This window comes from Balaenoptera physalus (assembly GCF_965194825.1).
Source record: "Balaenoptera physalus genome assembly, chromosome: 1".
Lineage (NCBI taxonomy): Eukaryota > Metazoa > Chordata > Mammalia > Artiodactyla > Balaenopteridae > Balaenoptera > Balaenoptera physalus.
Window position 1 is genome coordinate 24788985 of NC_138882.1, and position 25180 is coordinate 24814164.

General features: G+C 50.5%; 1 protein-coding gene and 1 pseudogene across 2 annotated transcripts in view; both read right to left on the minus strand.

Annotated features, from left to right (window-relative positions):
• Positions 1-12547, minus strand: part of LOC309644360 (isopentenyl-diphosphate Delta-isomerase 1 pseudogene) — a 30993-nt pseudogene extending 18446 nt beyond the window's left edge. Inside the window, exon 1 of the transcript XR_014268373.1 lies at positions 294-12547. The product of XR_014268373.1 is annotated as an isopentenyl-diphosphate Delta-isomerase 1 pseudogene (transcript). The remainder of the gene's footprint in view (positions 1-293) is intronic.
• A 1657-nt stretch (positions 12548-14204) lies between these two features.
• PARP1 (poly(ADP-ribose) polymerase 1) overlaps positions 14205-25180 on the minus strand; it is a 42014-nt gene continuing 31038 nt past the window's right edge. Inside the window, exons 15-23 of the mRNA XM_082426301.1 lie at positions 22229-22312; positions 20631-20753; positions 19944-20072; positions 18353-18451; positions 17702-17854; positions 16604-16731; positions 15758-15819; positions 15069-15183; positions 14205-14770 (exon numbers count right to left, since the gene is read on the minus strand). Of these exons, the coding sequence (XP_082282427.1) occupies positions 14689-14770; positions 15069-15183; positions 15758-15819; positions 16604-16731; positions 17702-17854; positions 18353-18451; positions 19944-20072; positions 20631-20753; positions 22229-22312 (975 nt within the window). The 3' untranslated portion in view covers positions 14205-14688. The remainder of the gene's footprint in view (positions 14771-15068; positions 15184-15757; positions 15820-16603; positions 16732-17701; positions 17855-18352; positions 18452-19943; positions 20073-20630; positions 20754-22228; positions 22313-25180) is intronic.

A 25180-nucleotide genomic window follows, 5' to 3' on the forward strand; every position in this document is an offset into this window, starting at 1 on the left:
AAATTTTATTTATTTATTTATTTATGGCTGTGTTGGGTCTTCGTTTCTGTGCGAGGGCTTTCTCCAGTTGCGGCAAGCAGGGACCACTCTTCATCGTGGTGCACGGGCCTCTCACTATCGCGGCCTCTCTTGTTGCGGAGCACAGGCTCCAGATGCGCAGGCTCAGTAATTGTGGCTCACGGGCCCAGTTGCTCCACGGCATGTGGGATCCTCCCAGACCAGGGCCCGAACCCGTGTCCCCTGCATTGGCAGGCAGATTCTCAACCACTGCGCCACCAGGGAAGCCCCCTTGCCTGGCATTCTTATTTCCAGAAGTGCTACACGTAATATACACTGGAGCTGATGCTTTCAGCGCAGCAAGAAATAGTTCACTAGTTAACAGGGGTCTTAAAAAAAAAAAAAAGAAAAGAGGCAGGGCATAGACAAGCTAAGTTTTGATAGGGACTGAGGAGCTGGGAAGGAAATCTGAAAAAACGCAGGCCACCAGCCACATAGGCGGAAGCTCAGGTAGCAGATTTTGGCTCAGTACAAGTCAATGTTTAAAAAAATGAACTGAGTGAGCTTATGAGGTAGGAATACTGGAAGTATTCAAGTAGTGTTGGTTTGACCAACACTCAGGGATGTTGTGGAAAGGATTTCTACATAGGTTAGGAGGCTGGGCTAGATCCGGGGTTCTTAAACCTTTTATGGTCAGGTGCCTCCGAGAACCTGAAGAAAGGTAAGGACCTTTGTTTTCCTCTGAAAATTCACATGTCCATTGAACTGATTATGTACAGCTGCATTATAAATCACTCCCAAGAACTTAGTGGCTTATTATCTCACAGTTTCTGTGGGTCAGGGATTCAGAAGCAGCTTAGCTGGGTGATTCTGGCTCATGAGGTTAAAGTCGAGAGGTCGACCAGAGCTGCAATCATCTAACACAGTGGCTCTCACCTGGGGGTGACTTTGCCCCCCGGGGACATTTGGCAATGTCTGGAGACATCTTTGATTATCACCAAGAGCGTGTTGTGTGTGCTATTGGCATCTAGTGAGTGGAGGTCAGAGATGTTGTTAAACCTCGCATAGCACACAAGAGAGCTCTCCACACAGAAATGATCCCCAAATGTCAATAGTGTTGAAGCTGAGAAGCCCTGGTCCACAGGCCTGACTGGGTTTGGAGGAGCCCCTTCTGAGGTTGTGTCACTCTTGTGTCTGGTGAGGGCTGCGCTGTCCGAACAACATGGCGGCTGGCTTCCCCCAGGCGAACAGAGAGATGTCAAGGAGGGCCTGTATGAAGCGCCTTTATGACTGTTTTTCTGGAAGTCTCTGAATACAGCCCACAAGGAAGGGGAGAGTAGTTAACTTTCACTGTTTGAGGGGAGAATTATCAAAGAATTTGTGGGCATATCTTAAAATCAACACACCCACATACAACAAAATTTTACATGTCAAAGTTGAGGTTTCACACATTCCGCAGCCCCTGCACGGGAATCCCTAAAGTTAAAAACCCCTCAGACTCCTTCCAACTCCAACACATACAATCTAACAACCCGTGATCAGGAAATCTGCAAGGACAGGTGAAACTGGCAAAACAACAAAACAAAACAAAACAAAAAACCCCTCAGTATTCTACACCCCCCAGCCATAGTTCAAGCTCCTGTTTTCACATTATGCCTTTCCTTACCTCCTTCTGGGTTTTCAGTCCAAGGTCCTTAAAATTTACTGTGTTACCGTCCATTTCATTCTAAATATACTGTCACTCGATTTCATTCTAAAGCAGAACAGAGGTGCTGGGCCACTGGCATTTACAGATAGGAGAGCTGAGACTCCATTTCAAGAGAAAGCTGGGCTGGGATTTCAAGACCTTCCTCCCATGAGACATAAAACAAGTAGGACTATTAACGTTGCAAGTAAAGGTAGCTCTCATTGTCTATCAGAGAAAGTGAAGGACAGCGGGTTAAGTGATGCACTCAGGTCCATTCACGGATTTCCTGACACCTTAATTCCAGTCCATTAATTTATTTGCTTTCCATTAAATATGAGCAACTTCGAAGAGCGTGGTTCCAAGAGAATAAGAAAGATTCCTTCGAATAAGAAAGAACAGAATATATATATTTTTTACTAGATTTTTAAAAGATTTTCTGCAAAATCATTTCTTGGTAACAATTTTCTGTTTTCAGAACGGAGAGGCTTACAGGCTTCTGGATATAAAATGGCATTCTCAACCCAGTGCTTTGATAGATCAAAGGGGGGAAAACTCTAATATACTTGGTTGCCTGCCCTTGAAATACCTCAGCTGAGCCCCTTGGGGCAAAATATCAGTGGAGCAAAGGGGTTTTAACAACAGGGTCCAGGTGTTGTTCCTGGCCTGGAAATGCTGCCGATTTTGCTTCTTGCTGCCCCTTTGATCACCTTTGGAACAGTCAGGCTCAGGCACTGCGGTTTCCTCAGAGATCTGAGTTTTAATGGGAGGTGCTGGCAAAAACAGGTCTGTGGGAGGGGGCCTCCCTTTGTTGCAGGAAGGGGACCCCTTCCAGGGCCCGAGGGTGGGCTCTTGTCTAACGCTCGGAAATGAATTGTCCGAGGAGACACACGTGCTGACAAAGCGAGAGACTTTATTGGGAAGGGGCGCCCGGGCGGAGAACAGCAGGGTGAGGGACCGCCGGAGAACTGCTCTGTCACGCGGCTTGCAGCCTTGGGTTTCATGGTGATGGGATTAGTTTCGGGTTGTCTCTGGCCAATCACTCTGACTCAGGGTCCTTTCCGGTGGGGCGCACAACCGCTCAGCCAAGATGGATTCCAGCGAGGAGGATTCTGGGAGGCTGGTAAGACATGTGGACAGGTGTCTCCTCTCTCCTTTTGACCTTTCCCGATTCTTCTGGTTGGTAGTGGCTTGTTAGTTCTGTGTTCCTAACCAGGATCTCCTGTCGTAAAATAACTCATGCAAATTGTTGCTGTCTTTGCCTGGCCCGGGTGGGCGGTTTCAGTCAGTGTTTCCCCTAACACCTTCACAGGCCCTCTTGGGATGGAAGTGGACAGCATTTGTGGCATGAAGCACCATGGAAAATGGACAAGGAGCCCACTCCTCGGGCACCAGATCCCACCTGTTGATCTCTTGTACACGGGAAGTTAAGCCTCTGTGTGTCCTCGCCACGGGGGCACCCGCTGCTCCCCAACTGAATTGCGGGCACAATTCATCACCAAGCGCTGCAGGGCCCGGCAGGTTAACCGGACACACAGCATGGTAAAGGGGGCGGTCCCCATTGTTTCATATACTTCCTGAAATCTGCAGGATGATTGATAGATAAGTTGGCAGTGTTTCATGCATGCCGTAAAGAAATGACAACTACAAAGAGACACTGTCAACCTAGTTGAAAGTACCTATGGTCTTGAGTTTTGTATAAAAGCCAATCAGAAAGAAATATTTAGTTTTTTCTCTTAAAAATTACAAAAAAAATATGGAGTGAGATTTTAAAAAATTAATTCTTTTCCTCTATTTTTAAATGAAATATAGATGTTTCAATGTGTTGATTTTTTCTTTGAAGCACTTAGAATAGAACCAGGCAGATAAAACATACTATATCGTGTTTGTTAAATAAATGAGTAAACAATGAAGGCAACATAGACAAAAGATGACGTACTAGGAAGAAGTATCTTTGACCTCTAAAAATTCAACAAGTTACTGTCTGGGTTTTAAACCAGCCTTCCTGAGCTTCGCTTAGGACGTGGGATTTATCATGTGAGGGGAGTTTTGCTGGGGACTCCACTCTGGACTTGCCGCTGCTCAGGCCCAGAGTCCTCTGGGTCAGGACCACCGGCCCCCCCACCCGGCAGTCTTCCCCCCTCTGCAGGAGGCCTTGACCGGCCGCCCCCTTCCACCCCTTAGAGGGCTGAGGAGGGCCATCCAGACCTCCCTGCTTCCCTCTTTCTTGCTGCTATCAAAGGCAAGCATGCAGACCGGTTTCCATTTCAAGGGTTTTCCTGCTAATCATTATGGGAGCAGCTAACTGCTAACAGTCAGGGCCGATGTGGGGAAGTTCCCGAGGTTCCAGAACCTTACCAAGGGCTTACCTCCCCTCCACAGTTCCTCTCTCCCTTATCCTTTTTTTTTTTTAATTTATTTATTTTATTTATTTATTTTTGGCTGTGTTGGGTCTTTGTTGCTGCGTGCAGGCTTTCTCTAGTTGTGGCGAGCGGGGGCTACTCTTTGTTGTGGTGCGTGGGCTTCTCATTGCGGTGGATTCTGTTGTTGTGGAGCACGGTCTCTAGGTGTGCGGGCTTCAGTAGTTGTGGCATGCGGGCTTCAGGAGCTGTGGCTCGCGGGCTGTAGAGCGCAGGCTCGGTAGTTGTGGCGCACGGGCTTAGTTGCTCCGCGGCATGTGGGATCTTCCCCGACCAGGGCTCGAACCCGTGTCCCCTGCATTGGCAGGAGGATTCTTAACCACTGCGCCACCAGGGAAGCCCTCTCCCTTATCCTTAATCAGCCGGCAGAGCTCACCGATCCTCTCCCCTTGGAGTCCACCTTTGACCACGTGGACCTTTTCCTCTGTAAAACGCAACTTCCCAGCCAGAAAAGTGCAGAAAAAGGAGTGCCCCTTTGTCTCTCCCCAGTGGGCAGTTATAACCCACCCGGGGGGGTTAGGCCTGGAAAACGTTTTCTTAGAAAACAAGGCCTGCGGGCAGTCCTGCAGGCCTGTGCTCTGGGAGTGAAGGCCCGAGCATTTTGGAGGTGAACAGCCCTGGCTGGGTGCCTGAGGAGCTGGCCTTGGAGGGGAGGCACCAGAAAGCCACCCACAGGTGCCCGCACACCTCAGCCACAGTGCCTGCTGTCTCGGGCTGAGGGCACCCAGGCTCTGTCAAGGGGAAAACGTAGAAAAGACTTAGGGGACCCAGAACCAGTGCTTATCTGTGGTAAAGAGCAGGGGTAATGAGAGTGTGACAGGAAGGTTGACTTCCCAACTATATTAAAAAAGTTTATTGTTTTTATTACCTGATTATAAAGGCTTATTTTGGGAAAATGTGAAAAACCCCAAAGATAAAAATTACCTGTAAGTCTACCCCGTAGAGACTGCTACTTTTACATTTTGGGGGTTTCTTCTCAATCCTTTTTTTTCTAGGCATGCATATTTTCATTTTTTCTTATAGAACTGCATCATGTTTTAGAATATAGCTTTTAAAAATTTAATTTGTGAATTAAATTTTAAATCTAATTTCAATTTTAATGAGATGAATATATGTAGATAGTGTGATAAGCAAGTGAAATGTTTAAAGGCAAGTTTGTTTTAAAGTGAAATGTCTTTAAGCAAGTTGAAGTGTTTAAAATTGGCAGAGGTGGCTGAGAGGAGGGAGTGTTGGGGGCTGGGGGGATGGGAAGTGCTCACTGTTGACTCTCAGGGGACTTTCCGAAGCCATGTGGTCCCTGCTGCTGTGGCTACACAAATCACAACTATATCAGGCACTGATGTAAGTACGCCACACCTCTAACTCGTGGAAACTAAAGAGATAAAAATTACCCCAAGCCCTGAGAACAACTCCATGAGTAGGTACCGTGATCCCTACCTACAGATGAGGAATATGAGGCCCAGAGAGGTTTAGTAACGTGTCCGAGGTCACTTCAAGCCCAGGCAGTGTGGCTGGAGACCATGCTCTCCTCCCCTGGGCTTGGGCTGTGGGCTCACCACGCCAGGCCCCCTGCCCTTCAAGCTACAGGGGTTCAGAACAGTCACAGTAACCTCCTACGTTTGGGCAAATCCAGCGCTTGCTTCATTTCAGGCATCAGTGGCTCCATCCCTCTTGTCCCCTCATGCAGAGAGCAGGCTCAGAGGCTCCCTTTGCCTAACCTGCTTCGTTAGTCTCTACGGCTTCTCTCTGCCTCATTTCTCCAAGCAGGAGCCACACCAGCAGGGAGCAGACTGTGTCTGGCCTTACACGGTCATCACACATCTCACTGTTCATTGGCCCTTTTCCCAGAGAGGCCCTGGTGGCACTCTGTAGGGATGTGAGGGTGAGCTTGTCGGATATCAGGGTGCCTGGATGAGTACGCAAGCCCCAGAAGGAGAGGGCCAGCCCAGCAGAAACGGGACAGTCGGGAACACAGGCAGGGAACTCGGGCCCAAGAGCCTGCACTTGGGTTCCCTGGGTGCACATGCTGGGGTGGGGAACAGTCGTCCACTTGTCCGGCTCAAGAAAAGAGGAAGGCTTACGATAAAGTTACAGAGGCCTTGGGAGTCCAAAGGAAGGAAACAGAGGGTATTTGGATCTGTGGGAAACAGGAAGTGGGAAGTAGAAAGTCAGGAGCTGAGGTCTTCTCTTCCCTTTTAGGTGTGGGTCCTGTGACTTCTCTGGAACTCTGCTGGGCACCTACCTTCCCTTTCATGACTTCCACTAGCTCTTCATGCAGAGTCCAAGTTTGTTCCCAGATCCACGTCTGCATAATGACATCTCAGCTCTAGTTTTCACCACTGAGGGGCAAGAGGTTATTATTATTATTTAATCGACTGCTATTTCAAAATCAACTTCACTGAGGTGTAACTTAATAACAATAAGATACATCTCTTTAAAGTGTGCAATTCAGTGACTTTGACACCGCAGTCAAGATACATAATATTTCCATCACCTGAAAAGGATCCCGTGGAGGAGCAATCATTTTTTCCTTTGTACAAATTACTGAACACATTGGGCATCAGTTGCTGGCCTTGGGTTAGGTGAAGGGGGTTGTCACTTGGTCCACCCATTCAGCAGGATTTGTGTAGGGGTCAGGCAATGAAAGGCATGTGTAGAATAGTCATCTACTAGCTGTATGACCTTGGACAAGTCACTTAGCCTCACTCTGCCTGTTTCCCATCTGTAGACCATGGATAATATCCACCTCACAGGGTTGGTATGAGGATGAAATTAAACAGCGTGCAAGAGGATGTTAGGATTGAAGTTCAGGTGGAGGTTCCAAAATACAATGTGCAAAGGAAACAGTCTGAGAAGAGTTTTATGACTCTTAGAACCTTCAGCCAGGTTGGGGATATAAAGGAAATCAGCGTGTGGAAGGGGAGCATCTTGTAAGAAGGCTATCTTAGAAGAAAGCTGTGCCGAGAGCCCATCCTCCTCCCCCAGGAAGGGGAAGTGGGTGGCTTGTCTCCTCGGAAGGTTTATCTGGAACCCCTCTGCTGGGGGCTTGGTGGACTGGGGTCCGTCTCCCACCAGGTAAAGATAGGACAGATTGAGTGCTTTGCAGGAGAGGTTGGGGAGTGCCACTGCAGTGGGATTGGCCAAGCTCCTAGAGATGGTCAGGGCAGGGGATGGTGGGGGACCGGGAAAGTGCAGCGGGGGTCCTCTCGGGACCTGTCCAGTGGGGCTGCCTGTGTGCGGGGAGGAGCCTGGCAGTGGGAAGCTGGAGGTGAGCGTCCGATTGCTAAGCCTGCCCAGGCGACCACAATAGACACGCACCCGGGGACCCCCTGCAAAGACAAAGAACGCACCCTAAGAAAGAGCCAGTGTCACATACCTGCCAGAGCCAGACTAAGCAGGTGCCAGCTTAGGGGAGACCTTTCCCAGCCCTCAGCCTTTGCTCCCCTTCACCTCCCTGGGGCCCTGAAACTGGCCAGAAACTCAGACAGGAAGAGGAGAGGCCGACAAATAGAGAACAACTGTGTCCCTTCCCCGCCACAGGCCTCCAGCCTGAAGTAGGCCCAACGGAGCCAAGGAAGGGAGAAATGGTAACTCGAAACCAAGTCCGGAGATTTGATTCTTATCTTGGACTCGGCATTCCAATTGCTGAGTTGAAACGGTTTGAATCTTGGAGTCACCATGGGGTGTAAAAGACCATCTGTCTTTATAGAGGGAAGCATCAGAGGGCCTGCCTGCAGAATTTTCTTCTGGTGGCAGCAGAAAGCTTCCTTCACTGAACAATTTTAAAAGGGCAGTGGGAGAAAAAGAAATGGTTCTGATCACAAGCTGTGCTTGTTCAGTGTAATGTAGATAAGGTGTGTTTTGTTTGGCAGGGGCGTTAGGTGTGTTTTTGCAGTAGTTGCCACAAGCCAGGGCCTGCCAGAAGAAGGTCTCTGCACTGGGGATAATTTGGGGGTTAACCAAGGAGACCAGGCTGCAGTTCACCGGGTTCAATGCAGCTCTTGGTGCCTGTGGCCCACAGGCCCTTGTCCCTAGGGAGTCACTAACCCTGCCCTGGGAGATCTCCTCAGATTGTCACAGCCAGTTGGAGCTGTTTCCAGTGGCTGCCCCACCCCAAGAAGGAATGGAATCACCACTAGTACAATTGAAATCCAGTATCTGCTCAGATGAAGGATTTCAGCTCCAGACAAGCAGGGCAGGACCATCCTCTGGGCAAGGACACTGGGGTTCACAGCAAAAACTAAAATAAAGCTAAGGAGGAAAAGAAAAACTTGGTGGTCCCAGGGGTTTCTAACCATGACCTCCGTAGTGTCATCGAAGCCTGTCTTTGTCTGTGAGATGAACACTAAGTACTGCCATTTAAACTATTCTGGGCAACTGTGTCTATTTTCATGATGGTCTGCATCTTTCTTCACGAAAATCACAGAATGTTAGAGCAGCTGAGTGAGCCTTAGTGATTCTCCACAGCTGCAGTTCTGGAAAAGCCTTGCGTTCACAGACCGCTGAGAATCTGGTGGGTTCTATGGACCCACTGCCCAGAAAAAAGTGTGCCTGGGCCTCAACTCCCTTCCCATATACTTCCCAGGGACGGACATGCACTCGGCCACCATTCTTGACCCCCTTGGTCCTTGCTGGTAGAGCCCACTTCTCTCTAAACAGGCTGAAAATACCAGATATTCTATGTCTAACCTCCCTTATAGCTGTGTCCCAACCCTTGCCAATGAGACTGGTCTACTAGGAGCAATGGAGAAAAGTCTGTCTTTCTGGTAAAAAGAGAAGGATGAGGGGGCAACCCTCTCCTTTGGATGTTGATGTTAGGAGCCCAGCTGCCATCCTGCAACCGTGAAGGGAAAGCCAAGAGAAATACAGAGCGGAATTACCCAGTCCTGCCACTGACCGCTTCTTGACAGAGATTACATATGTCCTTATGGTTGGAGCAGCTGTTAGTTGGGCTTTCCTTTTCTTGTCGCTGAAAGCAGCCGTTGACACAGCGGATTTCCTGATGACTATCCAGCATCTTTGAAGAGTTCACAGGCCCAGCTTAGGAAGCCATGAACTAGAGTCTGGTCTCATCATTCTAGCGATGTCTTCTCAGGTCCTCAACTTCCTTCAGTGACCAAGCATCAGCCCACAGAGAGGCAAAGGCAGGCCGGATCACAGATCTCCAAGCCACACTGGGCTGTCTCTTAATTTTCTGAGGGAATTTGTATGCAAGGCAGTCTTCGTATATGGGGGATGATGCGTAAGAAACATCCTGCTGGAAAATACAGGTTCTCAACCTGCTCGATTCCAACCTTTGTTGGGAACTTGGGACAGTCTCACCTCTCTGACACTGTTTCCACATCTGCTACTTCAGGCTACCTTGTCTTAAGGGACAGTATGTGAAATTGCCAAAGTAGGTTCTTGTTTGCATCTGTGGTTAATTTCTTCCTGATCAGTCCTTCCACGGCATCAAAATGCAGCCCATCAACCAGAAGTGGTTCCAGAGATGAACCAGGAAGCTAAGGCTTTCTTCTTTCATTTGGACCACGAGAGCAGCCAGGGGTAAGTGTGCCCAGGGCAGGAGCTGGTGTCATCACCTGCTTCTCATCGTCCTCCTGGCTTGTCCCCAGCACCTCGCAGGCTTGACTGCCTGCTGGCTCTACAGTTTGGGGTCTTGTTGGTTTTCAGAGAAACAAAATCCTTTAAAAATTATATTTCTGGAATGCCTGTAAAGCGCTAGGCAGACACACAGATCACAACAACTCAAAGCTTTGTTACTGGCTCCAAACCAAAGTTGCACACTGGCTTATTCAAATCTAAAAAGCCTAGCCTGGTCTCTGGGTGAGCACCACACGGCTAAAATTAGCCTGGCCATCTGCTGAGACAGCAGCTGGGCTATTCTGAGCCCCAGCAGGCCTGGCTGGAAGTGGGGCTGGGCCTGGGGGGAACACTGTTGGAGAGTCTGTCCCTTTACAGTTAAGGTGGGTGACGGGGAGGGACGGGAAGATGAAGCCACACTGAGGGGAGGCCAGTGTCACTGCGAGGTTTCACAGGAGATTGAAAACGTGGGCATAAGGTCACCTTTACAGTCTTGGGCTCTTCCTCCTGACTGTCCCACGGCTCCCAACGAGCACAGGATTTGTTTTCTTTGTCCTGGTCCCTGGTTTCTCATGTTTTACCTGGAGCTTCCTGTTTTGACTCATACCCCAGCAAAGGCATTCTCTAGGATTTCAGCAATAATGGCCAAGATTTACTGAGGGCATATCAAGGTCAGGAAGCACGCTAAGTACTTTACAGGAATTAGCACACATTCTCAGAGCAACTCAGAGGTAGGTACCAAAAGATTGCAGGGATTCAGAATGGCTTGATTCATCTTTCTGCGGTGAAGAGAAAGAGCCCTGGTTGAAAGGGCTCAGATGACCCTGGGAATACAGGGGCTCTCTCCTTTGGGCCCTTCCCCCAGGCTGAGCCCATCATTGGTTCTCTAGAGGGGGCAACAGTATCCCTCAGAGTTCAGGATCCACCGAACTACGTACGGGGTGGGGAGCTTGGGGTTACTAATGTAACCTATATTGACATTTATAGACACTTCATAAACAAGAGTCCAGTTTTATATTTATAGCCATTCTAACCCAACATCTCAAATCCTGGACTCAGGCCAGTTAGGCCAGTTGTCTCCAGCCCCCTATCTGGTTGCTTCAACCATTTCTATACTTGGCCATAAAGCCACAGTTGTTACCCGTAGCTTCCTTCTTCAACTGTCCATTGCCTATTTCTTCTGCCCTCAGCCAGGACTGTAGCTGATCAGTTTTCGACCTGGTGAAGTGCCCAAACCTTCGTTCCTGCGGGTCTAAGTCCTCAAAAGCCCCGCCACTGTCATGAGCTGCTGACTTCCACTGACCAGCCCCCATGGACGCGGTGATGCTGAAAAGCACCTGGGTTGCAGACACCGTCCTCCCGCCTCTACGGTCCAGCATCCCGATTTCCCACTTGGTAATCAGTCACTCCAGCCAGTAGAGGAACTCCTTTCCCTGCTTGTGGGGATGGTGGCCTTTCAGGAGCCCCAAACAGCCAGGTGGCGGCCTTATCTTCCAATTCATTGGAACCACTGTTGTGGCCCCCAGGGAAGCATGTCTCCCTCAGGACCTTGGACTTCCAAACCAGCAGAGCTCCAGGGGAAGTCACATGTGCCAAGAGCCAGGAGCTACTCCCACGCCACCCCTTGCTTCCCAGACCATAGACTGGTCTCTGATCTTAAGCATATACTGGGATTGGGATTGACACATACACATGATTATATAGAAAATAGATAACGAAGGACCTACTGTATAGCACAGGGAACTCTACTCAATATTCTGTAATGGCCTATATGGGAAAAGAATCTAAAAAGAGTGGATATATGTATAACAGATTCACTGCACTGTACACATGAAAACTAATACAGTGTTGTAAATCAACTCTACCCCAATAAAAATTATAAAGAAGAAAAAAAGCATATTCCGGGGCCTAGAAGCTCGAGCCCCATCCCGTCAGGGTGCTGCCTCACAGCCGAAACGTCAGAAGCCATTCCGCCTTCAGTCAGGCCGCTTCCGAGGGACGGCGACTGTGGCAAAACACGGGGACTCACGGGCACGAGGCCACTGCTGCACGCACCACCTGTGCTGGGATGAGCCCCTCGCCCAGAAGCAAGGCTGCGCACACAGCATGGTGGTGGAGCGGGGCTAATGTCCGGGTGTCCCCATCGCCAGCACCGCCCACCAGTCGGCAACCTCGTACCTGGGGAAAACGTTTGCAGGCCCTGTTTTCTTTTTACTTTTCAAAATGAGTCTCCCCAAATCTACCTGCTTATAACCTAGATCCTGGCTTGGCTCTGCTCTCTTAAGCCAGAGAAACGGGCAAACTGAGGCTGCTGTCCCATCTTCCAGGCAGAGGTTCAAAACTGGCTATTAACCCCCAGGAAGTCACAATAGAAAAGGCCTTGTCTGAAGTGGTAGAAACACTATTCCTTAAAAAAAACTACTCCCGATCTTTGGGGAGTTGAAACACAGAATTGAAGGGGGAGGGAAGTGAGGCCCCTTTGGAAATGTGAAATCCTTAAAGTAGCCGGGTGACAAGGAGCCCAACAGGTTGGAGATAACCGCTCCTGATATTCAGATCTCCGTGGAGAGAAGACACGAGGTGCCTGGAGCACCTTACACGAGGTCTAAGGGCTTTCAGCGTGAACACTGAACACACGGAGCACACGCTCCGCACACGCTCCGCACACGCCACGGGCTTCACTCAGGGGACTCCCTAAAAGCACAGTGCTTTGGGGTCCACCCCAGAGCGAAGTTCCAGTCACGCCACTACAGCAGCTTCACAGGAATCCTCCGGGCTGTCGGAGGAACTGTTCTCAGTCTCCAAGGGAGAGCGGCAAGAGAGAAGAGCCAACGCCAAACCCACTGGCTAACACATCGGATCAGTGGGGCGGGGGGGGGGGGGGTGCTTCTGCTCAGAAAGTTTAAACCTCGGGCGTGCACTACACGGTGTGGAACGGTGTGGACTGAAACGTGAGCCACGTGCTGCCTTGGGCAGACGTGGCTGTCGTGCAAGGGCATTTCCAAGCCAAGGCAGGAGGGCTGGCAGCTCCCAGGAGAGGCCAAGGGCAGTACCTCGTCTCACCGGGCACCCTGTGCTTCTGTATGATTTAAATTTTAAACTAACTGTGCACATTTTCGCTGCTACCCGGAATTTTTATAAAGTGAAGAAAGAAAACCAAAATATGAATACTGAATCATAACATGGCAGGTTCCCTCTTTTACAAGAAAAATATGGCATCAGAGATGTGAATCTCTCTTTAAGAAAGAAATCAGTTTTGATTACAGAGAACCTATTAAGCAATCACTCCAACCTAAAAATACTGTCTAATCAGGTGGGGGTAATTGCCTTTCTCTGTGCTGATAAAAAAGGCGAAGAATACAGAATATTCAGGATCTATGGAGCCTGAGAGAATTACTGAATGGCTGGCTGATCGGGAGAGAGGCCCTCAGGTCAATGGTGCTAAGGATTTTCATCAAAATTTAAGGACACTGAAAAAACACAGAGACTGTTATCAAGTTGATTTGTCCGTATCTGAAATCTGACACTCTAACTTGGGTTTGTGTGGCCCTCAAAGTTTGCTGACTGCAGAAAGTCACAAACATGCCTATGACGGGACACAGCCACAGTTCATAAACTGCACCTGCCATTATAATCACTAAAATGTAGCTCAGCTCAGAGAAAATGTGTTTTTCTTCTTTCCTGTCTAGAATGATGTCTGTCTTTTGTTTCTCTGACCAAAGATTCCGGTGCAACTTTGGGTTTGAGACAACAGCTCATTCTGCTGCCTTCTCTTGCCTGTGACTCTACCTTCTGGCCCACACTTCCTGTTCTCCTCTGTAAAAGGTCAAAAGTGTCATAAGATACCATCCTGGCTTTCAGGGAACTTAAATGTAAATATTTAATAAGCACCACACTCAAATATACAGTAGTAGTATGAGGCAATATAGTATATGTAAAATAGTACCCCACAGAATAGAACAACATGCTGACATGTGTTTTATCACCACTAAGTATCTGATAAACTGAAGAAAAAGAAGAATGCCCTCCTATGCTTGGTCTTCTGTCACTCAGACAGGGCATTCCTACTGGGCACTGCCGTTTGTTGCCTGGCACATTCTGTGGTTTCATAGATACGGGTACAAACAATCCCCCTACAGTCTTTGTGGACCTTGCACTGTGAAGATGAAAAGATCTGCACTCAGAATGAGACCAGACACACAATACACAAGTACAGAAGCCATTTCAATTTTAATTCAGAATTACTATTAGCCCTTTGGTATTTTGGTGATATAGTTTTAAGTTAGAAGACAAAATTGTTGAGAGGGAAGTTGAGAATTTCAAATGCAACTTAAAATTACTACACTACATATTCTGAGAGCTGCCACGTTCCAGCGTCTCTAGAAAAGGAAAGCACTTTTCGTTTCTAAGTATGAGAAATTGTTCATGTTCCTCCCTTTGGTCTCCTCACACTCCTCACCAAACACCACCAACAAAAAGCTAAAAGGATGACAACAAATGCAAAATAAAAAAGGAAATTTAAATAGTATGAAATTAGTTTTTATTTTAACCTCAAAATAAATGCTTAACATTTTTCCAAAACTAAAGATGAACACTTAGAAATAAGGGTGGAAGATTATTTTTTCCTTCCCTGGGGAAACCAGTAAGGCAGACGTTCTAACGTGGCTTGCAAGGTTCTTTCATTGGACTAGTCTAGACACACAGAAAAACCCTCCCCAACTTTTCCTCTATTGTTAGGTGTACCTACCAGGGTTATGGCTGGCAGGAGAAAAACCCAAAGCAACCCCCCGCCCCGCGCCCCGCCCCCCCCAGCAACACAAACAAGGGATTTGAAAAGTTGGGAGAATCATTTAACATGTGACCTAGTGTCGTATAAAATCCCTTCTAAGGAGGTTTAGTGAAGGTACTATCCCTCGGCAACTCAGCTGAAGTTTCTGCCTGGTCAGTCGGTGCAAAGCACGTCAGGCGAATTCACACCGCAGTCACTGCGCTGCCACGCCTCACAGCTCACCACAGGGATGTCTTAAAGTTGAACTTCAGCTTCAGCAGATACTTCAGACTGACCTGAGCAATATCATAGACAATGTACCTGGAGGGGAAGCATGTCAAGGTACAAACGGTTCCACGCGAAGAGTGCGCTTGCTGCCCCTAAGCCGGCCTACTGGCCACACCCTGCAAACCCTCACGGGGTGGCGGCGGCGGCGGGGGGGGGGGTGGTCAGGTCTCTCACCCCGACCAGGGAGACCACTGAGAGGAACTCTTCACCATGAGACACACCACAGGATAGTCTCTAGCCAGCCCACCCCAGGTTAACTGGCTGCGTATCAGTGACTCCACAGCCCCAGAACATTCCTTTGGGCTCACACAGCACACTCGCAAAAGGATACTCGTTATACAGTAGACAGGTGTCGTTAACACCAGATGAAATCCCGGTCCCAAGAGGAACCTCTACACCGTCCATAGTAATACTAGCTGAAGGGTCAGGGGTAGTTTTGCCTAAACCTGCAAAACAGAAGGCAGAAGTGATATGATTTGTGGCAACAGATGTTGAAAATGCTCCAGAGAGATGAGATCTATGTGTTCATGTAAAAGACACACAAATCCCATCCCGTACTGCATCATCCTTCTTCCAGACATAAAGCTGTAGGTACGTTATCAAGTTCCAGGGTATCAGCCTTAACTGATTTTCATAAGCATAGTAGTGCCCCGGCCCCTCTTTCTGTTGAGCAGAATTCCAAAGCCCTCGCTTCAACTAGGCAGTAGGAGGTCCTAATCATCATGGGCTACGAGCTGCATCAATTCAAGAAGCTCCAGGTACCACTATGCCACCAGAGGTCCCTCAATGCTGAAGCTAACAGTCAGGTTAAAACCCAGAGCCAGTGCCCCTGGTTACTGGAGCTCCAACCACGACCCTTCCATGGCATTTGCGATACTAGTGGCAGCCACAGTCTTTTTTTTTTTTAATGAACCTGTAATAGCTAGCCACAGGAACTGTGGCTTTGGGGGAAAGAAAGCCCCCTCCCTGCGCCATCCAGGGTGTCTGGGGCTGCAGCAGCAAGCTTCTGAAACACATTACCTTTGACACTGTGCTTGCCCTTGGGTAACTTGCTGATATGCGAAGCGTGCTTCAGTTCATACCTATTTAAGAGAAGACAGGTTCAGAAGAGGCCCCAAGGTCACTGGGCTCTCAGACCAACAGTATGACTAGCCGAGCAAGGCCACGGGAGCTGCTGAGATAAACACTCAGATAACCCAGTCCGCCTTCCCTGCTAGGAACTCCCTCCTTCTCTGGTTCTAGAAACTGACGGCGCAGCCCCTTTTGAATGGTTACCGCTTGGTAATGGTTACCATGGGGCCGCTTTCAGGAAAGGGCCTGTTTAGAGCTGTGGTGTGGCTGGCCGTTCTGGAGGTTTCTGTCCAGCTCATGAACCTGGGACCCCTCCTGGTCTGTTCCATAACCCCGCTCTCTTTGGGTTATGGTTGATAGGACCAAGGTGGACAATCAATCCAAGCTGGGCCAATCAGACTTTCTCTGCAGGGAATCTGGAACTGGGATTGAGATGCCAGTTCAATCTGAGTTGGTCTCAGACAGAAAATGTACACATCAGCAGGGGGACAGGGGCCGTGAGGTGGCCATCCTTTGTGCAAGTCAACCTCTCTGTTTCGCAGTCCACAGAAAGAATGGACACTGCCAGTTCCTGAGGCCTGGCTGCATTCCTGTCCTTGGGCTTGTGAGGCGTTCCTGTATCTTGTTTGCTTAACATGCACTGGCGTCTGATACCCACTGCCTAACTGGTGGGTCCTCTTAATCATGGTGGGGAATTTTCAGGATCAACCCCCAGCCAAGGGAAGCTCTCCTTCCTACAGCTCACCCCATCCACCCCCATCAAGTGCCACCAGCCCCAAAGCCAGGGTTACTCACATGTTTCCAAGGGCAACTTCTCCCAACAGGATTAAGCCTATTGGGTCTCCCTGGGATGTGTGGCAGTAGTTGGCACTCTTAGAGACCATGTCAGCGAAATAGATCCCCTTACCGAACATGTAGCCCGTCTGGAGGGATGGAAAAGGGACAGCTGAAAACCTTCTCAGGGGAAGTTAGCAGCACCACCTACTGACTGCGTGTCCCCACTTCCCACAGCGCCCCCGGCAGGCGGTAGAGGCCCATGCTCAGGAGCAGGCTGTTCAGACCCCAGCTCTGCCAGGTACCCAGGGGCTGGGAGAAGTTACCTAATCTCTCTGGACCCCACTTCCTTCTCTGAACTGGGGAAAAGTACCCCAGGGGGCTGCTGTGAAAATTAAATGAGTTAATAACAGCTTCTTAGACCAGGGCCTGGCACATGTGAACACCCAGTAAACATGGCTATTATATTTATTCCTTTTTGTAAGTGAAAAACGAGGTTCAGAGAGGTTAGGGCGTTTGCTACCTACCACACAGCACTCATGAGTCCGGTCATTAAGCCTCTTTGCTCCCCTCTTTTTACAAGTACAAAACGAGGGGCTTGGAAGACGAGGGCTTGGAAGACTATTCCTAAGTCCCTGCCTGGTGGGTCACGTCTATAACCCAGCAGGTGACACAGCAATCGCTCAGGTCTGGGTCAGGCTCTACTCATTTATCAGCACATTTCACCGAGGCATATGCTGAGGCTCAAGGAGGTCCCCCGCTGGGAGGTGGCAGAGGCAGGTCTGAACTCAGCCTGGCCTGCGGCCAAAGCCTGCTCTCTGTCAGTCAACACACCCAATTAGCATTCAAAGCAGGGCCTGGACACTTTACTTCTTTTGTTCCAGAAACTGTGCTTGATACGTGTGCAGCTATGCTCTCGATAGTGAGGGTCAGGAGAGGGACATCTGGTAACATTCACCTTATCAACCATGGCTACACCTACATCTTTAAACAAGGCCCCTTATTCACCGGGGCATGTGCACTTCTCACGCAAGTACCCACAAAGCTCTGGTGGAGACAGCAGCAGAAACAGGCACTGCCCACCCCTCTCTCCCCACAGCTCCCGGGCCAGGCACGTACCACAGGTGCTTCAGGTGGGGCTATCCGGAGACCTTGGGACAGGATGCCAGCGAAGTTGGTGGTCCTGGACCCGTGCCACAGCAACCTTCGGTTATGCAGCTGCTTAAACGGCTTGTAACGCTGGCTCTCTCCTTCACGCTCTATCTTAAAGATCTGGTCGGAGTATTGAATAAAGGAGAGAGGCAGGAGGAGCCACTTGTCACTCTGGTTAACTGAAAGATCTGACTAGACACAGGAGAACCGACCAGCTGTCCCCAGAGCTGGAACACGTTAAGGCCTTTTGCAGTATGTAAGGTGCTTCAATCAGGCTGGGACGGAGCAACGCTGCTAGTCAAGGTCCCATTTAGCAGAGACTAGCTATTAAAATTAATGCTACGTGTAGATGCACACTTGAGGCTCTTTTGGATCTCTGATAACAGTTCTGATTGCAAAACTAGGTTTTGGGGTAGGAAATGTCTTTTAAAAAAAGAATAAAAAGCCAACCCCAAACCATAGGACTATGAACTTTTGTGTTCTACAAACAACTGAGTCACTTCCTCTGGTGATTTAAAGCAAAGTTAACTGCTCCTTTCTACCCAGGCCCAGGTTGGAGGAATGAGCAGGGAAGAGCTGGCAGGACACAAAGGGGGCGGAGGGAGGAGAGAGCCTTACATCGACGACTTCCAAGTCATATGCGTTGTGTGTGGTCGCGTGAGTGTTCTTAACATACTTCCTAATGATCTCAGCCTCTTCAGAATCTTTGTCCACCACCTAGAAGAAAGGCGTCTGGAAATTAGAGCAAGGGAGACCCCAAGAGAGCCGCACAGAGGCAGGAGGAGCAATCACAGGCTCAGCTGATGCACAGGTAATAAACGCCACGTGGAGCCCGGGCGGGACAGAGCCAGCAGAGCCAGCCTGTGTTCCGAGCCCTACCACGCTTGCTCCGGGGCAGGCGCCAGGCCAGTGCCTCCACTTCCCCAGGCATCGGCTTCTGCATCACCTATTTGGATGAGCCCAGCGTTCCTTCCGCCTTAAAACCCTGTGCTTTGGGATATCAGGAAAGCTAGAAACACGGGGCTCACTGTCTGGGAACAGGGAACCTCGAGAACAAGGAGCTGGCTCCCAGGTTAACGGTCCAGCTCACCATGAGTTAAAACACCGGGGCCAGGAGACACCCTGCAGTCAAGACTTGCAATGCAGAGCAGCAGGGACCCGACAGACCACAGGGCTTTTGATGATGGGGATGAATGCGCCATCTCTTCTGACTCCTCAGGGCCAGGCACATCATGGCTCAGAGCAAACACCCACCAAATAACCATCAAATAATGCAATCTCTGCCTAAATAAATGTGTTTTATGGGAAATACTACGTGTGTTCTCTTACATTTTCATATTCTTATCCAAAGTTAAGAGAATTCAGGAATTCTGGTCTTCCTCATTGCCTCTTAATTAAACGGCTTCAGAATCATAAATGGAGAGAATAACAATCTCTTCATGAGGAACCAGGCCATTTGGTGTCCTACCCTGCACACACCCACAGACTGATACTTTGTCCTAAGCACGAAGCAAAGACTCTTCTAGTGACGTAAACACACAACACCAGGCTCAACAGATCCTAGTGCACTTGAACCTCCTAACACTGCAGGGAAGGACACAGGGGCTGAGGAAGTGAGAGGCACACGGGAGATGTGAGACTAGGCTCAAGGCCAGGGCAAGCTCGGAGCTGAGGCAAAAATTTCTCCACCGGGTGGCCTAGGCAGGGTGAATGCTGCCCAAGCCTCCAGCACACCCAAGTTCAAGGACTATGTGCACCAACAGAGCCACTTCGACTCCAGACGACATGAACCCAGGCACCATAGTTTTATTACAGCTGCCATCAGGCGCTTCTACGTCTGAAGTAGGATACCAGTAACAGACCTTGCAGAGTTCACACCTCAACAACCTCCAAAAACAGAGACCCTCTCTAGATTAAGGGGAAAAACAAAACTTTAAGGCCCCACAAAAACAGGTCTTTACACTAAGTTGAGGCCTTGACTTGGAAGCCTGCCTCGCAAACAAGGTGCTTCTTTACAGGTGAAATGCTCTGAGGTTCTCAGAGTACCACAAGCAGCAACACCTGGGAACCTGTTAGGACGGTCAATCCTCGGACCCCAGCAATCTGTTTCAACAAGCTCTCCAGGAGATCCTGACGCACATTCAAGTTTGGGGACCACTGCTCTTGGGACGAGGGGTTTGGATGCTTCAGAAAGGGCGGGCCCTGTTACCATAATGTCAGTTTTGAGCTTCTCATAGTTGACATCGATGGGGTCCTTGCTGCTGTCATCAGAACCACCCCTGAGCAGACTGTAGGCCACCTCGATGTCCAGCAGGTTGTCCAGCATTTCCACCTTGGCCTGGAGGAACACAAGAAAAACCCTGAGCTAAGGACCAAGGTGAGAGAGAAAGACTCACCCAGGTAACGTCCAACACAGACAGTGAAGAGGTGCCTCCTAGCTGCTCAGGGACAGCCCGACATCTGTTCACAGTGAACACTCCTAAGGATTTCTGGAATGCTAAGGAGGCTGGCTCCCTGGGGGAGAAGAGGCAGAAGCCACACGGTGATGGTAAGAACGGTCTTTCCTCTTGCACGCACTGGTTGACAGGTGGGGCCTGATCACTGGCTCCCTTATGAAGCAGGCAGGGGAAGCAGGGAGGAAGACGCTCCCCCTCTCACAAGGCTCCTTTCCCCCAGATTGACGTGGTCCAGCAAGGGCAGGAAAAGCCAACCGTTCTACCCTTGGGCAGGCTCCCAATACGGGTAGAAACCCCACTTCAAAACGAGGGCCCAGTGGTGGGCCTCCGGCACTGGCCGCTGCCTTCAGGAATCAGGACACGGAGGGGCAGTGGCACGCGAGCGACACCCAGCCCTGCGGAGCCCGGGGCCCGGGGCCCCTGCTGAGCGTCGGCGCTACCTGCACGCTGTCTGGGCTGCTCAGGAGCGGAGGCTTCTTCATCCCGAAGTCGTGGGGGATCAGCGTGTAGAAGCGATTGGAGAGATCCAGGATCTGGGAGTCGCTGCTGCCCTGGGACACTGCCTTCAGGAGAGGGGACAGAGGGAACAGACTGAAGCAGCACTGAGTCCCCAGCACCTGGCTGGGCTTTCTCCTCTGGAAGCTGGGTGCTGCAGCCGAGTCCCGAGGCAGCCTGCGGTGCGCACAGGCCAGGAAACCTCCTTCCTGGGGTGTCACTCAACTGGGTGGTGGCAGGATCTCATCCTCAAACTGTGCGGCTTGGCACACACGGGGCTTCTCGTACACAACTTCACTTGTACAGAGAGCTGTGTAGTTATAGACACGTAAACCTCCACCACTCCGCAAAACGTCACCTGCGGCATCTAGGTGGTGGGCTCATGGCTTTCAACTTTTTGTATGTTTGTAAACATTTTGTAATAAAATGCTGAAAGGGAGAAAAAACCCCACTGCTATCAAATTCAGTCAGGCCCCTTTGGCCACTGACCTTCATCTGTAAGGTGGGGAATTCGTCTTTGGTGCCCCCGGAGGGCCAGGGCCAGGCACAGAAAGGCGAGCCCCTCCCTATGCTGCAATGCCAATCAGTGCTCTATGCAGAAGGTGCTCAGCAAATGCACAAAGCGGTGGAGGAGCTGCACTAGTCACTGCATACTTGGCAGGCACCCTAGGGGCCCACAGGACGGTAAAGGGGCAGCGACTCGGCACCCTGCAGGCACGAAGCTCCAAGTCTGCTTCTCACTGTGACACGGGCTTGTCCACACCATAAACCTCTGCCTGTGCTGCAGTTTGCTCTGTGCTATGGGCAAAGGACACCACCCCAGCCCCTCCACCTGAGCATTCTGGAACAGGAAAGAGCCTGGGCTGAGAAAAGCCTTTCAGGTCTCAGGCAGTGGGTAACGAGGAAAGGGGTCACTGCTCAGGACCGGCTGTAACCAGATTTAATTGCTACATTTCAGGGCCTCCTCTCCAGCACCAGCCAGAGCCCATCTCCCTGGTCCCACTTCAGCTTCCTGTGTGCTTTTCTTCTTTCACACGCCACTCCCAAATACAAGTGGAACCCTCCAGCCCCTTCAGGGCAGAGGCTTAAATCAGGCTCCGGGGACTGGGGGACGTTGGAGATGCTCAGCAAATTGATGGTGAATGAACATAAATGAAAGAAAGACAACATTTAACTTCCTATTTGATGATTTCCTAGTAACTGCAAAATAAACTCAGCTTCTCTTAAGGACACACAAAATAAAATCAGAACATTTTTATGAGGCAGGAGAATGAAATTCCTCATTAGGTGTATAGGGAGTTTACTGCATAGCTGATAACTGAAAACACTGCTAATTCATTAGTATTGCGACCATCTTTTTGCAAGTGGCAGGCACTTGTCATACTTGTTGAATTGAAAACATCTAAATCATCATGAATCAGTACGTCTATTTCAGGTAACCTTGAGTAAATGTACTGCTGCATGCTCTCCACCGCCCCCTGCCATGACAGGCCAGCCAGGAGACCCCCCGGGCAGCTGGAGGAGAGGTTGGACCCTCGCTTACCTGCTGGACCTCACTAAGGATGGAGTACGCAGCCTGGATCTGCCTTTTGCTCAGCTTCCCCAAGGGCATCTTCTGAAGGTCAATCTGAGGAGACAGGGGTATTTTTCCCTTTGAAAGCACTGTGCAGCGAGATGACGGGAGAGCCAGACCAAGCAGCAGCCCAGGCCTCCTGGGCCCTTACAGAAGCAGTCACAAGTCCTTCCGGTCCTCCCGGGGAGACCCGGTGACCCAGCTCCACAGGCTCTGCAGCCTCGCCCCCAATGCAGGGGACAGGAGTCTGTGAGGGAAGATTCCGGCTCACTGCATTTACGGCAGGGATAAAGCCAAGCAGGGCTCGCCCACCCCTGCACTCAGCCTGAAACAGCCCCACACTTCTGGAAGAAGGTGACACAGCAGGACTCCCATCTAATTCCAAAGTGAGGACGAAGGTGCACCCTCCCTGGGGTCTCAGAGCCAAGGCCATTCCCACCCAGAAACTAAGAACCATAAAGCAGTGAAAATGATTTTTAAAAGGACACACTCCTGAACACACATGCTTATACCAAATCAACAGTGTGCCCTTCCAGTCAGTCACCCCACAGGTTAAACACCTGTCCCTACGACAGTGCTGCTCGCAATACCCTGGGAACCAGCATCCAGGGAGGCGGCAAGCGGGCTGCCGCGGCAGAAGCATGAACTCTGGGGGCCGAGGTCTGGTCGCCAGCTAGCGAGCGAGGCACCCGCTCCCTGTGGCAGTGACCTGCCCGAACGCTGGCTCGGCCCCTCTCCCGCCTCAGTGCAGCATGGGGCCCCTCACTCTGAAACCTGAGCCACTGTCTCCAGGATTGTTCCCAGTGGACCCTCTGAGCTCCCGGCCCCAGGACTGCACCTTGCCCATCTTGACATCTCCAGCACCTGCAGGGCCTGGAACAAAGACTGAGCTGGACAAGCACTTGAGAGATGAGACCACTATGCTGATTAAATGAAATAGGATGTGAAAGTGCTCACAGCCCATCAGGAACCAATCAGGGGCCAGTGGTGACAGCGTCCAATGACGACAAGCTATGGCATGTCAGCGTCTCTGTACCCTCCGTACTGTCCATCCCCAGGGGAGAGCCGGTTTCTGGGAGGAGTTAAACAGTTGGCGCTCAGTCCGGGGAAGAAGGTGGATAATGTACTTTGAGCCAAGACCACAGTAAAATAAAAGAACAGAGTGACCTTAGCATGGACCGTGAGTTGGCTCGAAAGCAATTCTAAAGAAGGAACTCCGGAAGATGCTCTGACCAAGGGCAGTGTGACCAGAGGGAGAGCACATGCTCTGAGGGGAGCGATTTCCCTGAGCTGTCTCATTTTGGTGTTTATTTAAAAAAAGACCTGGTCTCTCTGACCGACACCCTCAACACACACACAAAGGCCACAAGAACAGGAACAGGGCTCAACCAACACAAGCTGCCTCCACTCCCGAGGGCTGGGCTGGGGGCAGGGGCTCCACAGCAGCTGCGTTTAGGGAGAAAGTGAAAAGTGGGAGAGATGCCTTGGGGTCAGGGCCCTGAGAGCCACAGCTGCAGCCAGAGGGAGGCTTCTAGAGATGTAGCCCGGACTCTGGATACAGCACACACCCTCCCAGCCTCGGCTGGGACTCTGCTCTGGGTTCAGGACTCACCTGCCTCACAGGGAGCGCTCAGTTCCCCTGGGTACCATGTTTACTCATCTACCTGGCCCATCAGGCTGGGAGTGGGCGCCCCACCCTCCACATTCTCAACACAGCCTGCTTTCCAGCAGCAGGCCCCTGGCCCTCTGCTTCCTGCTAATGAACTAGTTCCCTGTCTTGAGTGTAAAACAAGCTAAAAAAAAAAATGTCATTTTCACAGAAAGAGACTGGGTCTGATCACAGTTGAGAAATTCTATGAATCACAGATAAGCCACAGCACAGGAAGCCGGAAATGACACGTGGGACATTTCTTTTGAAACGTTAATGAAACGAAGATGCCTCCTGCCCTCCTCCCCGCACATCCCTCTGCCAGCATTCCTGGTGAGCCCACCCACAAGCTGTTCAAACTAGTCAGACCTCCCAGACAGAAGTCGGGTTGTTTATCTGTTTGAACAAGATGTCCGTACAAGCCCTGGCTATCTTCAAACCCATTAGGGGTTTCCTAGGAGGTGACCCAACACTCTGTTTTCTAACAACAGTGGAGCCTGAGCAGTCCTGCCAGGCTGAGCTCCAGACAGGGAGATAACGGGCTGAGGAAGAGAGGCTGCCAGTGGTTTATACCACCCAGATTTGTCCCGCCCCCCTCCAAGGCTGCCTGGAGCCTCTGGGAAGGCCCCGGGAAGAAGCAGGGAGGGAGCAAGCGGTGAAGGGGCGTAATGCCCAAGGCCGATCTGCAATTCTTGCTCTCTCTGCTGGTCCCTGCTTGTTTTTCAGAGCAGCCTGAAGCTTCTGGGCTCGGTGGCTGGAGAAGAGGGGAGAGTCTGTTTGCCAGCCAGATACCAGCAGCGCCTGGACGACCTCTGTGGGAATTGCCCCTTGGGTCAGCACTCAAGAGCTCTGATGCCAGAGGCAGCAAGAACAAGGGGCCCTTCTGCACTCATTTCCCAGGGAAACAAACTGAAAACGCCTGGCCTTGGCCAGGGTCCCCGCCACTTTTCCTGGACAAAAACATTTCCATCACCCCCATCCCACCCAGCCCAATCTCTTCTTAAAAACAGCTGGTATGAATTTTATCTGATGAAGCAAGTGCCAGAAGCTCTCTGCACTTCTGTCAGTGCTGGTTACAGCAGTTCTTTTACTGTAAGTGGGCCGTGTCTTGGACTTCCCATGACAGCTCCAGGTGGCCCGCTTGGTTGGGCCACAAAAGACCATGTCCACACTCCATCATGGCAACAAGGGGAAAAGTGCAAGTGGGTCTAGGGACCCAGGGGACAACACACCATCTATTTCACAGCAGGCCAACGATCCTCTGCAAAAGAGCA